Genomic DNA, 14,789 nt, shown 5'->3' on the forward strand with positions numbered 1-14,789 from the left:
TTTTTAATTATTATTATTAAAGGGCCCAGAGGTCCCCAGGGCCTCGGATGACAACCCCCCTTCTTTTTTATTTATCTTTTTATATATATATGTTTTTTTATTAAAGGGCCCAGAGGTCCCCAGGGCTCCGGATGGCAAACCCCCTTACCCCTTTTTTTTATTTTATTTTTATTTAAAAATAAATTATATTTATTTTTTTATTAAAGGGCCCAGAGGTCCCCAGGGCCCCGGATGACAACCCCCCTTCTTTTTTATTTATTTTTTTATATATATATTTCTTTTTTTATTAAAGGGCCCAGAGGTCCCCAGGGCTCCGTATGACAACCCCCCTTCTTTTTTATTTATCTTTTTATATATATATGTTTTTTTATTAAAGGGCCCAGAGGTCCCCAGGGCTCCGGATGGCAAACCCCCCTTACCCCTTTTTTTTATTTTATTTTTATTTAAAAATAAATTATATTTATTTTTTTATTAAAGGGCCCAGAGGTCCCCAGGGCCCCGGATGACAACCCCCCTTCTTTTTTATTTATTTTTTTATATATATATTTCTTTTTTTATTAAAGGGCCCAGAGGTCCCCAGGGCTCCGTATGACAACCCCCCTTCTTTTTTATTTATCTTTTTATATATATATATATTTTTATTAAAGGGCCCAGAGGTCCCCAGGGCTCCGTATGACAACCCCCCTTCTTTTTTATTTATTTTTTTATATATATATTTCTTTTTTTATTAAAGGGCCCAGAGGTCCCCAGGGCCCCGGATGACAACCCCCCTTCTTTTTTATTTATTTTTTTATATATATATATTTCTTTTTTTATTAAAGGGCCCAGAGGTCCCCAGGGCTCCGTATGACAACCCCCCTTCTTTTTTATTTATCTTTTTATATATATATATTTTTTTATTAAAGGGCCCAGAGGTCCCCAGGGCTCCGGATGGCAAACCCCCTTACCCCTTTTTTTTATTTTATTTTTATATAAAAAAAATTATATTTATTTTTTTATTAAAGGGCCCAGAGGTCCCCAGTGCCCCAGATGGCAACCCTCCTTTATTTTTTTCCCACCCCGGTTCTCTGCTTCAGGGGGCCAATGCCTGAAGCTGTGTAAGGGGGGGGGGGGCCCCATAATTCCTGATGGCGGCCCTGCATGGAGGCTCAGGTTTTATGTAACCGTGCCTCTTAAAGCCCCTCCCACTGTTAATGCAATTTGACCACGCCAACGCAATTTGTGTACAAGCGCCGCATTAGGTGCCCCAAGTCTTTTACAAAAATACAGTTACATTTTTACACTTTATTTATATTAATTTGAATATAAAAATGATAACATGATCTAACACAGTTGTGCCCCCTCTCATGTGCCGGGGTACAGCGCCAGAACCACAGGAAACAAATCCGATGTATCACCAGGATCAGAGGCGGGGCTCTAGGCTTTGTGAGGCTTTGACATGAGGCCCCCACTCACGCCCGTAATGGGAAAAAGTATAAAATTTTTGCATGAGGAGATTGGTCCCACACGTCTGCAGGCAGTGCCATCATTCTTCCCGATGCTGGGCTCTCCCCTTCCTCCACCAGGCAAATTAGGCGGCCGCGAGGCCCCCGTGAGCTTCGAGGCCCTAGGCAACCGCCTAATTTGCCTAATTAAAGAGCCGCCTCTGACCGGGATTACATGGAATCGCTGCTACGTAACAGATTTCATACAAACAGAGGCTGGCGTGACTTACTTGTGTTTGAAGAGACTGTAGGCGGGTTACCCCCAGCGCCAGCGCACTCCTGGAATCAAACACAAGATATATGAAAGGAATGCATAAGAGTTTTGTACTTTTTAAATTAACTCTATGGTCGCCAGTGATGCAATTTCACACCCGCTACTCTCCTACACCCCCGGGGGCCACACATGCATTCATTATAACACACAATGGCCTAGATTCAGCATACTATTATGGCGGCGCAGCGTATCGTATTTACGCTACGCCGCCGTAAGTTTGAGAGGCAAGTGCTGTATTCACAAAGCACTTGCCTCCTAACTTACGGCGGCGTAGCGTAAATGGGGCCGGCGTAAGCGTGCGTCATTCAAATGATGTTGAGGGGGGGCGTGTTTTATTTAAAATAGGTTGACCCCGCGTATTTTACGTTTTTTTACGAACAGCGCATGCGCCGTTTGTGAAAAAATCCCAGTGCGCATGCTCGAAATTCCGACGCAAATCGTCATTGCTTTCGACGTGAACGTAAATTACGTCCAGCCCTATTCGCGAACGACTTACGCAAACAACGTAATAAATTCAAATTTCGAAGCGGGAACGACGTCCATACTTAACATTGGCTGCGCCACCTAATAGCAGGAGCAACGTTACGCCGACTGCAGCCTAAGATATGCATGGCATAAGGCTCTTATGCCGTCGTATCGTAGGCTGCATTCTTACGCAGGCCGCTAGGTGGCGTTCTCGTAGTGGTCAGCGTAGAGTATGCAAATTGCATACTCACGCCGATTCACAACCGTACACGCGCCCTGCGTTCGCATTTTACGTCATTTGCGTTCGTCGTTTTTTGCGTAAGGCTGCCCATGGTATTAGCAGGGGCAGCCAATGCTAAGTATACCCGTCGTTCCCGCGTCGCGATTTTTAAAAATTACGTCGTTTGCGTAAGTGAATCGTGAATGGCGCTGGACGCAATTTACGTTCACGTTGAAGCAAATGACGTCCTTGCGACGTCATTTGCCACAATGCACGTCGGGAAAGTTTCCCGACGGAGCATGCGCACTACGTTCGGCGCGGGAACGCGCCTAATTTAAATGATCCACGCCCCCTACGGGATCATTTAAATTACGCGCGCTTACGCCGGGCAGTTTTACGGAGCGCACACGCAAATTACGGAGCTACTGCTTCGTGAATGAAGCGTAGCGCACGTCATTTACGCAGGCGTAGCGTAAAAACGGTACGCTGCGCCTCCGTAGTAGTGCGCGCCCCTACCTGAATCCACCCCATTTATTATAGCAAAAAGTAAAAAAATATTGCATTTTTTTTTCTTAATCGTCGCTCTATTTTTGTTTATAGCGCAAAAAATAAAAACCGCAGAGGTGATCACGGGACTCCAGTGTCGATCGGGTCCGTGAGTCCCGCGGTCACGGAGCTTTGGACCGGGACGTGGGCGCGCGCCCGCGACCCCACAGCTGGGCGTAAAGGAAAACGTACCTATACGTTGATTGTGCTCAGCCGTGCCATTCTGCCGACGTATATCGGCGTGAAGGGGTCCTTAAGTGGTTAAAACAATAAAATTCCGCACACTTCTTTCCGGTATCACGGAACATCTTCCAGGTGTGTGATGAAGTCTTACCGGGACGCAATTATCCACGCAGAAGAGGACGTCGGCAGAAAGCCTGAAACTGTCGAAACCAGAAATCTGGAAGACCTTCATAGCGAACCGCGACTCAGTGCCGACTCCATTGCCGATCACGGTGATCAGGTCAGCAAGCAGACCTCCCGCCGGACACCTGGATACAGAAACAATCAGGTTTTAGCTCCTCCCATCTATATCACAAGGAGTATTCAGGAAATGATAACGATACATAGTATTACATTATAATACAATACACAGCATGCGCACCTCACAACTTTTCAAAATGCAACTGCGGTACATTCAATTTTTTTTGTTCAATGCCATTAAAGTTGTTGAGCGGGGGGGGGGGGGGGGATTAGGGTGACCACGTGTCCCGGATTGCCCGGGACAGTCCCGCATTTTGCATGTCTGTCCCGGGCACATTCATTCCAGGACAATACAGTGTCCCGGAATGAAACTGACATAGCCCCCCCCCCCCCCGGGCCAATCTGATGCCCCCCCCAAAAAATGCAGCCACATCACCGCTTTACTCACTGACAGTACTTGTCCTGGCTGGGAATGCCCGGAGGAGCACAGTCCCCGCCCCCTGCTTGTGATTGGAGAAATCATAAATCCCGCCTCTTGTGTCCAATCACTGTGCTGTGATTCGTTACATCACAAGCTGATTTTGGGGAAGGGGGGGTGTCCCTGAATGGTAGGTTGGAAATGTGGTCACCCTAGGGGGGATGCTACCGCGGGACGGCTACATTTTTTTTATGCTGACATTAAAGTTGTTGAGTGGTGGGGGGGAGGGGGGGTGCCATCGCAGGATGCCGAATATTTTTTTGGGGTGGGGGTGCCGACGTGGTGATTATTTTTATTTTTTTTGGACAATAAAGTTGGTGCGCAGGGGGGGGTGATACTAGCGTGGGATGAGGGGGGGGGGGGGTTGCAGGAAATTAGATCACACTTGGTAGGGGAGGGGGGTGCTGTCATACCTCAACCTCCCATGCTGCCACTGGCTCCTCTTCCTGTGCGGGAAAATTACCGCTATCGCGGGACTGCGGGAAAGAAGTGTCTGTGCGGGAAAGTCCCGCAAAATCCATCCGTGGTTGGGAGGTATGAGCATGTTCCCATTATATCTACGTTTATCATAATCATTTAGCTAATAAAAATGCCATAAAACTATCCCCTATTTTGTAAACGCTATAAATTTTGCGCAAACCAATCAATAAACGATTATTGCAATTTTTTTTTACCAAAAATAGGTAGAAGAATACATATCGGCCTAAACTGAGGAAAAAATTATGAGCTAGATTCAGGTACGAGATACGAGAGCGTATCTCCATATAAACCCTCGTATCTCTGAGTTGCGGCGTCGTATCTATGCGCCTGATTCTTAGAATTAGTTACGCATAGATTTGACTAAGATCACTTACGCCGTCGTATCTTAGTTGCAATTTTACGCTGGCCGCTAGGTGGCGCTTCCGTCAATTTACGCGAGGAATATGCTAATTAGGTAGATACGCCGATTCACAAACGTACCTACGCCCGGCGCATTTTTTTACGTCGTTTACGTTAGGCTTTTTCCGGCGTAAGGTTGCTCCTGCTATATGAGGCGTACGCAATGTTAAGTATGGACGTCGTTCCCGCGTCGAATTTTGAAATGTTTACGTCGTTTGCGTAAGTCGTTGGCGAATAGGGCGTTCAAGTCTAAAGCATTGACGATTTGCGGCGGAATTTCGAGCATGCGTACTGGGATTCTTTTACGAACGGCACATGCGCCATTCGTAAAAAAAAACGTCAAATACGTGGGGTCACACTAAATTTGAATAAAACAGGCCCACATCATCCAAATTTGAATTAGGCGGGCTTACGCCGGAGCACATATGTTACGCCGCCGTAACTTAGGGCGCAAGTTCTTTCTGAATACGGAACTTGCGCCCTAATTTACGGCGGCGTAACGTATCGGAGATACGTTACGCTCGCACAACATTACGCAGGGCTATCTGAATCTAGCCCTATATTTTTTATATATTTTTTGGGGATATTTATTTTAGCAAAAAGTAAAAAATATTGCATTTTTTTTTTTTTAAATTGTCGCTCCATTTTTATTTATAGCGCAAAAAATAAAAACCGCAGAGGTGATCAAATACCACCAAAAGAAAGCTCTATTTGTGGGAAAAAAAGGACGCCAATTTTGTTTGGGAGCCACGTCGCACGACCGCGCAATTGTGAGTTAAAGCGACACAGTGCCGAATCGCAAAAAGGGGCAAGGTCCTTAACCTGCATAATAGTCCGGGTCTTAAGTGGTTAATAAAAAAAAAACAAGAATTGTGTGACTGTATAGGAATTTATGATTCTGGACACTCACCCATTCAGAAGTAAATCGTATTGCAGATTTTCGGACTCTCCGGGAGAGACGTACATTCGCTCCACTTTGAGGTTTGCGTCCAAATCCGGCGCGGTCACTACGATGTACACAGTGTCCTCCACATACAATGCGTCGTTGTCTGAGAGCGGAGTGGTAAAGGCTCCATCTTTATAGATCCACATGCGCACTGCGGAGGAGATATTTGTTCCGGGAATGTTTACTGATAAGATGCTGAAAAATAAAGAAGAGGCGTCACCCACAGGAATAATTGGAGGTTCATCTGCAGAGAGAGACTTCTAACTACTGATAGATACAATGGGCTGGATTCAGGTTTGCGCTTTTTTTACGGAGGCGCAGGGCAACGTTTTTGCCCTGCGTTCCCGCAAATTTACTGCGCTGCCCTTGATTCACGGAGCAGTAGCTCTGTAAATTGCGTGGGCGCGCCGGCAAAATGCCCGGCGTAAGCGCGCGCAATTTAAATGATCCCGTAGGGGGCGGGAATCATTTAAATTAGGCGCGTTCCCGCGCCGATCGTAGAGCGCATGCTCCGTCGGGAAACTTTCCCGACGTGCATTGCGGCAAATGACGTCGCAAGGACGTCATTTGCTTCAAAGTGAACGTGAATGGCGTCCAGCGCCATTCACGAATCACTTACGCAAACTGCGTAAATTTGAAATTTCGCGACGCGGGAACGACGGGTATACGTAACATTGGCTGCCCCTGCTAATAGCAGGGGCAGCCTTACGCAAAAACCGCCGTACGGAAACAACGTAAATTGCGTACGCAGGGCTCACGTAACGTTGTGAATCGGCGTTAGTATGCAATTTGCATACTATACGCTGAGCACAACGGGAACGCCCCCTAGCGGCCATCGCTAGAATGCAGCCTAAGATATGCGGGCATAAGAGCCTTATGCCGCGCATATCTTAGGCTGCAGTCGGCGTAACGAGGTTCCTGAATCAGGAGCATTCGTTACGCCGGGGCAAGTAAGCAATTGCGCTGCGTAACTATGGTTACACAGGCGCAATTGCTTCTTGAATCCAGCCCAATGAGACCCAACAAGGTGACAGAATCATGGCTGTTGGTATCAAGTTTGGGTGGCGGAGTGCGCTGGACCAGTGCCGCTGGAGGCCGCCTAGCGGGTGTAAAGGGAATTTACTTCCAATGGGTTACAGTGCCATGAAAAAGTATTCACACCCCTTGAAATTTCCCACATTTTCTCATGTTACAACCAAAAACGTGAATGTATTTAATTGGGATTTTATGTGAGAGACACAAAGTGTCACATAATTGGGAAGTGGAAGGAAAATGATAAATGATACAAGTAAATATGTGAAAAGTGTGGGGGGGAGGGGCATTTGTATTCAGCCCCCTTTACTCTGATAACTAAAATCCAGTGGAACCAATTGCCTTCAGAAATCACCTAATTAGTAAATAGATTCCACCTGTGTGTCATGTAATCTCAGTATAAATACAGCTGTTCTGTGAAGCCCTCGGAGGTTTGTTAGAGAACCTTAGTGAACAAACAGCATCACGAAGGCCGAGGAACACACCAGACAGGTCAGGGATAAAGTTGTGGAGAAGTATAAAGCAGGGTTAGGTTATAAAAAAATCTCCCAAGCTTTGATCATCTCACGGAGCTTCTGTTCAATCCATCATCGGAAAATGGAAAGAGTACGGCACAACTGCAAACCTACCAAGACATGGCCGTCCACCTAAACTGACCGGGCCGGGCATCAGAGAAGCAGCCAAGAGGCCCATGGTAGCTCTGGAGGAGCTGCACAGCTCAGGGGGGAGAATCTGTCCACAGGACAACTATTAGTGGTCTCTCCACAAATCTGCCCTTTATGGAAGAGTGACAAGAAGAAAGACATTGGAGGAAGAAAGACATAAGAAGTCCTGTTTGCAGTTTGTGAGAAGCCATGTGGGGGAGGGGACACAGCAACCATGTGGGGGAGGGGACACAGCAAACATGTGGGGGAGGGGACACAGCAAACATGTGGAAGAAGGGGCTCTGGTCACATGACACCAAAGTTCAACAAAAAACGCTATGTGTGGGGGAACACTAACACTGCACATCACCCTGAACACACCATCCCCACTGTGAAACATGGTGGTGGCAGCATCATGTGGTGGGGATGCTTTTCTTCAGCAGGGACAGGGAAGCTGGTCAGAGTTGATGGGAAGATGGATGGAGACAAATACAGGACAATCTTAGAAGAAAACCTGTTAGAGTCTGCAAAAGACTTGAGACCGGGGGGGGGGGGGGGAGGTTCACCTTCCAGCAGGACAACGCCCCTAAAGTACAGCCAAAGCTACAATGGAATGGATTAGATCAAAGCCTATTCATGTGTTAGAATGGCCCAGTCACAGTCCAGACCTAAATCCCATTGAGAATCTGTGGCAAGACTTGAAAATTGCTGATCACAGACGCTCTCCATCCAATCTGACAGAGACAGAGATATTTTACAGAGAAGAAGAATGGAGGAGAAATGTCCCTCTCTAGATGTGCAAAGCTGGTAGAGACCCCCCAAAAAGACTTGTAGAGAAAGGGGGTCCTACAAAGTATTGACTCCGGGGGGCGCCATACAAATGCCCCTCCCCCCACACTTTTCACAGATTTATTTGTATCATTTTCCTTCCACTTCACAATTATGTGACACTTTGTGTTGGTCATCAGTGCCCTGATTACAATAAAGCCCCACAGTGCCAGCAATCAGTGGCCATTAGTGATGCCAGTCAGGGCTGGCTATCAGTGCTGCCCATCAATATCACCCATTAAAGCCCATGAGTGCCACCTATCTGTGCCTACCAGTCTTGCCTATTTGTGCCCACCAGTGCCACCCATCAGGGCCACCTATCACTGCCCATAAGTGCGGCATATTTGTGCCTCTTCATCAGTGGCATGTAATTAGTGCCCATAAGTACAGCCTCATCAGTGCCCATTAGTGTCGTCTCATCGGCACCAAAAAGTGAAGGAGATAAATTACTTATTTACAAAACTTACTGATGGAAACTACGAAAAACTTTAATTTTTTTTAATGGGTTTTTACATTTTTGGGGGGAAAAAACAACAACCCAGAAGTGATTAAATACCAACAAAAGAAAGCTGTATTTATGTAAAGAAAATTATAAAAATGTCACATGGTTACAGTGTCGCACGACCGCGCAATTGTCATTCAAAGTGTGACAGCGCCCTATTCTGAAAAATGGCCTGGGCAGGAAGAGGGTGAAAGTACCCGGTATTGAGGTGGTTAATGAATGATCGATATTACCGGAGTGCTGGCTTCAGGGTGATGATAAGCTGGGCGCTGATACTCAGAGGGACCGCGCAGGAAACGTCCATAAAGAACACTCGCTGCATCTGATTTACAGATTCCCGGGAAAAAGCGTACAGCGTGTTCCTGTATGTGACCCGCATCCCATTTACCTGCGGAGAGAGAAGTGAGTCATTAAACCGGTTTGAAGTTGTGGACAATGAACAGGACAAACGTAAATACAGCGGAACCTCGGATCACAGGCATAATCGGTTCCAGGAGAATGCTCTTAATCCAAAGCACTCGCATATCAAAGCGAGTTTCCCCATAGAAGTCAATGGAAACGAAAATAATTTGTTCCGCATTGACTTCAATGGTATGCAATACCGCATGTAGCCAGAGGTGGGGTGGGGGGGCGCCAGAGAGCCTCGGGAACACACGGAAAGGCCCGAGGACAGCTCGGCTGACCTCAGCAAACCGCGGAAAGACTCCGGGCCAGATTCTCGTAGATTTGAGGCGGGCGTAGCGTAAGCCATTTACACTACGCCGCCCCAACTTACAGGAGCAAGTGCTGTATTCCCCAAACACTTGCTCCGTAGTTTGCAGTGGCGTAGTGTAATTGGCCTGGCGTATCCCCGCGTAATTCCAAGGGGGCGGCTTGTATTTAAATTAAGCGTGCCCCCGTGCTGTTCGAACTGCGCATGCGCCGGGCTTAAAATAGCCCAGTGCGCATGCTCCAGTTCTCGACGGAAAACGTCAATGACGCCGACGTGTGCGTTATTGATGTAAAGTCGTATTCAAGAACGACTTAGTAAAACGATGTACCCGACGGGAAAAGATGACGCGGACCCGACGCCATACTTAACATGGCATACGTGGGACTGGCGTAAGGTTACCCCTCATATAGCAGGGGTAACCTTACGCTTACGCAAATGACGTAAGCAACGGTTACGCGACGTGATTTCGTTCGTGAATCGGCATATCAGGCTCATTTGCATAAACAAATGAGACCTGAACGTAAACGCCACCTAGCGGCCGGCGGCGAATTACATTTAAGATCCGACAGTGTAAGTGACTTACACTAGTCGGATCCTAGTCTAAATCCGGCGTATCTTGTTTTGTGAATCAGTAGATACACCGGCGTAACTTGTTTGAGAATATGGCCCTCTGTTCCTTTCCGAATGGTGCCGATCGGCTCCGGCCCCCCCACCTCAGGCCAAACGCAATACTGCACACCGCTTTGGCCTGAATGCTGCTAGTTTTGTGAGACAACACTCGCAGACCGAGCTACGATTTTTTAAAATACAGCGCTCATATTGCGAAACGCTCATTAACCACGTTACTCGCAATTCGGGGTTCCACTGTAGTTCAGTTGAAACTCTAAGATTTTTTTTTACATTTTTAAAAAGATTTTTAAAAAAATCGTAACTCAGTTTGCAAATGTTGTCTCACAAAACAAGCAGGATTCAGGCCAAAGCGGTGTAAGGTGGGGGGGGGGGGGGCACTGGAGTCGAACGGTGCCGATCGCAGCCGATCTGCACCGTTCGAAAATGTACGGAAAGGCCGGAGGACAGCTCGGCTGACTTTGGCAAACCTCGGGAATGGAGTCTTTCCAAGGTTTGCCGAGGTGCCCTTGGGCATTTCCGGCCGTTTCCGAGGCTCTCCGGCAAAAAATACAGCGCTCGTATTGCGAAACGCTCGTTAACCGCGTTACTCGCAATCCGAGGTTCCACTGTATTTTTTAGAGGGGGAATTAAAAATGTAAAAAAAAAATCTTAGAGTTTCAATTGAACTACAGTGGAACCTCGGATTGCGAGTAACGCGGTTAACGAGCGTTTCGCAATACGAGCGCTGTGCATTTTTAAAAATCGTAACTCGGTTTGTGAGTGTTGTCTCGCGGCACGAGCAGGATTCAGGCCAAGGCGGTGTGCAGTACTGCGTTTGGCCTGTGGCAGGGGGGGGGGGGGGGCCGGAGCCGATTGCAGCCGATCGGCACCGTTCGGAAATACACGGAAAGGAACGGAGTCCTTCTGAGGTTTGCCGAGGTCAGCCGAGCTGTCCTCGAGCCTTTCCGTGTGTTCCCGAGACTCTATGCCTCCCCCCTCCACGTCTGGCCACATGCGGTATTGCATGCCATTGAAGTCAATGAGGAACAAATTATTTTCATTTCCATTGACTTCTATGGGGAAACTCGCTTTGATATGCGAGTGCTTTGGATTACGAGCATTCTCCTGGAACGGATTATACCCGTAATCCGAGGTTCCACTGTTAAAAAAATACCCAATCTCTAATTACAAGTTGGCCAGGAGGGTGTCTACGATTTTTAAAAATACAGCGCTCGTATTGCTAAACGCTCGTTAACCGCGTTACTCACAATCCAAGGTTCCACTGTATTGTTTAGAGGGGGAATTAAAAATGTAAAAAAAAAATCTTATGCCCTGTACACACGATCGGTTCGTCTGATGAAAACGGACCGATGGATTTTTTCATCAGATATCCGATGAAGCTGACTTTCATCAGTCTTGCCCACACACCATCAGTTAAAAAAAACGATCGTGTCAGAACGCGGTGACGTAAAACACACGTGCTGAAAAAAAATGAAGTTCAATGCTTCCGAGCATGCGTCGACTTGATTCTGAGCATGCGTGGATTTTCCATCAGAAAATTTTAAAACAGGTTTCTAGTTTTTTCAACGATGGATAAAAAAGCGATGGAGCCCACACACGATCGGTTCGTCTGATGAAAACAGACCGCTTTCATCAGACGAACCGATCGTGTGTACGCGGCATTAGAGTTTCACTTGAACTACAGTGGAACCTCGGATTGCGAGTAACGCGGTTAACGAGCGTTTCACAATACGAGTAATTATTGCAAATACAAATTTATCCGAAATAACGAATGCCGTATCTAAACGAATGGAACGTAACAAATGAATAATAAATAATAATAATAATAAAAAAAATGATTATTGTTATTTATTATTATTTATTCATTATGTTCCATTTGTTTAGGTGTGGCATTCGTTATTTCGGGTAATTTGTGACTTCGGATAAATTTGTGTTCGTTACGTTCACTAACAGCCAAATTTGAACGGAAATTCCAATACCTAGAATTTAATAGTTATTATTTAAGATTTTTGAATTTTCTGGGTTTTCAGAATTTCATATTTTTAATTTAGAATTATTTGGAAAAATTTGTTAACCACTTAAGGACCGCCTCCTGCACATATACGTCGGCAGAATAGCACGTCTGGGCACAAGCACGTACCTGTACGTCCTCTTTAAGTGCCCAGCCGTGGGTCACGGGCGAGCGCCCACGACCCGGTCCGAAGCTCCGTGGCCGCGGGACCCGCGGACCTGATCGCTGCTGGAGTCCCGTGATCGGTCCCCGGAGCTAAAGAACGGGGAGAGCCGTGTGTAAACACAGCTTCCCCGTTCTTCACAGTGGCACTGTCATCGATCGTGTGTTCCCTGATATAGGGAAACACAATCAATGACATCACACATCCAGCCCCGCCCCCCCTACAGTTAGAAACACATATGAGGTCACACTTAACCCCTTCAGCGCCCCCTAGTGGTTAACTCCCAAACTGCAATTGTCATTTTCACAGTTATCAGAGCATTTTTAATGCACTTTTCGCTGTGAAAATGACAATGGTCCCAAAAATGTGTCAAAATTGTCCGAAGTGTCCGCCATAATGTCGCAGTCATGAAAAAAAATCGCTGATCGCCGCCATTAGTAGTAAAAAAAAAATGAATAAAAATACAATAAAACTATCCCCTATTTTGTAAACGCTATAAATTTTGCGCAAACCAATCGATAAACGCTTATTGCGATTTTTTTTACCAAAAATAGGTAGAAGAATACGTATCGGCCTAAACTGAGGAAAAAAAGTTTTTTTTTTTATATCTTTTTTGGGGGATATTTATTATAGCAAAAAGTAAAAAATATAGAATTTTTTTCAAAATTGTCGCTCTATTTTTGTTTATAGCGCAAAAAATAAAAACCGCAGAGGTGATCAAATACCACCAAAAGAAAGCTCTATTTGTGGGGAAAAAAAGGACGCCAGTTTTGTTTGGGAGCCACGTCGCACGACCGCGCAATTGTCAGATAAAGCGACGCAGTGCCAAATCGCAAAAACTGGCCGGGTCCTTTACCTGCCTAAAGGTCCGGGGCTTAAGTGGTTAAACGGTTTTTCATTAATTCGAATTAACGAATTTGTCGAAATTCATTAAAAAACGAATTCGGAACGAAATGAATTGCACAGGGATCCTCAGGCAGGAGGCATTGGCGTCTTTACACCACCTAATACATTTTTAACCAATTCTCGAAAACTGCTGTAATTAAACAATAATCGAATTCCCTTCCAATCACAATGCTTCATTGTATCCAGTCTCACCTCCCTTGTACAATGGACGGCCAATCTGCCGGGTGTAGACTCACCTCTGCCGTGGTGTTGCAGTAATTAATTATCAGCGGGGTGTGGAAGCTCATCTGGGCCGTATTATTGGCAATCTCTCTTGTTGCCAGACAGTCGGGGCTTTTCAGACGTACAGTTGACGCGTTAAACCCATTTTCTTCCAGCCAACATTTCGATAAAAATATATTTAGAGTTCCATCAGTGCAGGTAATGGATGGAGCCAGATTGCTTCCTAAAACAAAAAAAATTAAAAAAAAGGTATATTCAGTATTTTAAGATGATTATAGTGATCGTGAATCTTATTTGTAGAGCAGGGGTGTCCAAACTTTTTTCAAAGAGGGCCAGATTTGATGAAGTGAACATGCGTGAGGGCCGAACATTTTGCCCGACATTTTTTGCACCATTAAAATTCGGTCTAAGGGCCAGATTCTCAAAGGCGTTACGACGGCGCAACACCATTAGCGCCGTCGTAACACCTCATCTGGCCCCGGGTATCTATGCGACTGATTCTCAGAATCAGTTGCGCATAGGTACCCATTAGATCTGACATGCGTAAGGCTGTTACGCTGTCAGATCTTAAAAGTATTTTTTTTTCCCGCCGCTAGGTGTCGCATCGTCGCTTTTCCCCGTCGTCTATGCAAATGAGGTAAGTACGGCGATTCCCGAACATACGCGAGGTCGACGCAGCGAATTAACGTCGTTTGCGTAGCGTACCCGACGCGTAAGGTTGCCCCTGCTAATTAGCAGGCGCAACCAATGTTAACGATGGCCGTCGTTCCCGCGTCGAATTCAATAAAAATTACGTCGTTTGCGTAAGATGTCCGTGAATGGCGCTGGACGCCATTTACGTATACATCTAGGCAAATGACGTCGGGGCGACGTCATTTTGCGCAATGCACGTCGGGTAATTTACCCGACGGAGCATGCGCAGTACGCTCGGCGCGGGAGCGGGCCTAATTTAAATGGTGCCCGCCCCATTTGAATTGGGCGGGCTTGCGACGAGCAATCTAACGCTACACCGCCGCAAGTTTACAGGTAAGTGTTCTGAGAATCAGGATGTAAACCTGTAGACCTGCGGCGGTGTAACGTAGATCTCATATATTACGCTGCCCAGGAGCAGCGCGAATGTATGAGAATCTGGCCCTAAGTGTGTTCGTTTGAGCAACTAATACACTGCGCAACAAGAATTCTCTTGCCTTTGTGGGTGTGTGTGGTGAAGAGATGAGCTTGGGGGGGTTATTTGGATATACTGGGCCAGATTTACAAAGAGATACGCCGTCGTATCTCTGAGATCCGACGGTCGGATCTATGCGACTGATTCATAAGAATCAGGTTCCGCATAGATCTCCCTTAGATCCGACTGGTGTAAGTGACTTACACCGTCGGATCTTAGGCTGCAATATCCCACCGGCCGCTAGGTGTCGCTTCGGTTT

The 14,789-nt window shown here is 46.4% G+C and overlaps 1 protein-coding gene across 1 annotated transcript in view; it reads right to left on the reverse strand.

Annotated features, from left to right (window-relative positions):
- The window catches only part of LOC120915758, a 45,244-nt gene that overhangs the window by 14,224 nt on the left and 16,231 nt on the right, over nucleotides 1-14,789 (reverse strand). The window contains exons 4-8 of the mRNA XM_040326530.1: nucleotides 13,380-13,591; nucleotides 8,955-9,109; nucleotides 5,680-5,910; nucleotides 3,324-3,480; nucleotides 1,715-1,763 (exon numbers count right to left, since the gene is read on the reverse strand). Of these exons, the coding sequence (XP_040182464.1) occupies nucleotides 1,715-1,763; nucleotides 3,324-3,480; nucleotides 5,680-5,910; nucleotides 8,955-9,109; nucleotides 13,380-13,591 (804 nt within the window). The remainder of the gene's footprint in view (nucleotides 1-1,714; nucleotides 1,764-3,323; nucleotides 3,481-5,679; nucleotides 5,911-8,954; nucleotides 9,110-13,379; nucleotides 13,592-14,789) is intronic.

The sequence above is a fragment of the Rana temporaria genome, chromosome 10 (assembly GCF_905171775.1).
Source record: "Rana temporaria chromosome 10, aRanTem1.1, whole genome shotgun sequence".
Classification (NCBI taxonomy): domain Eukaryota; kingdom Metazoa; phylum Chordata; class Amphibia; order Anura; family Ranidae; genus Rana; species Rana temporaria.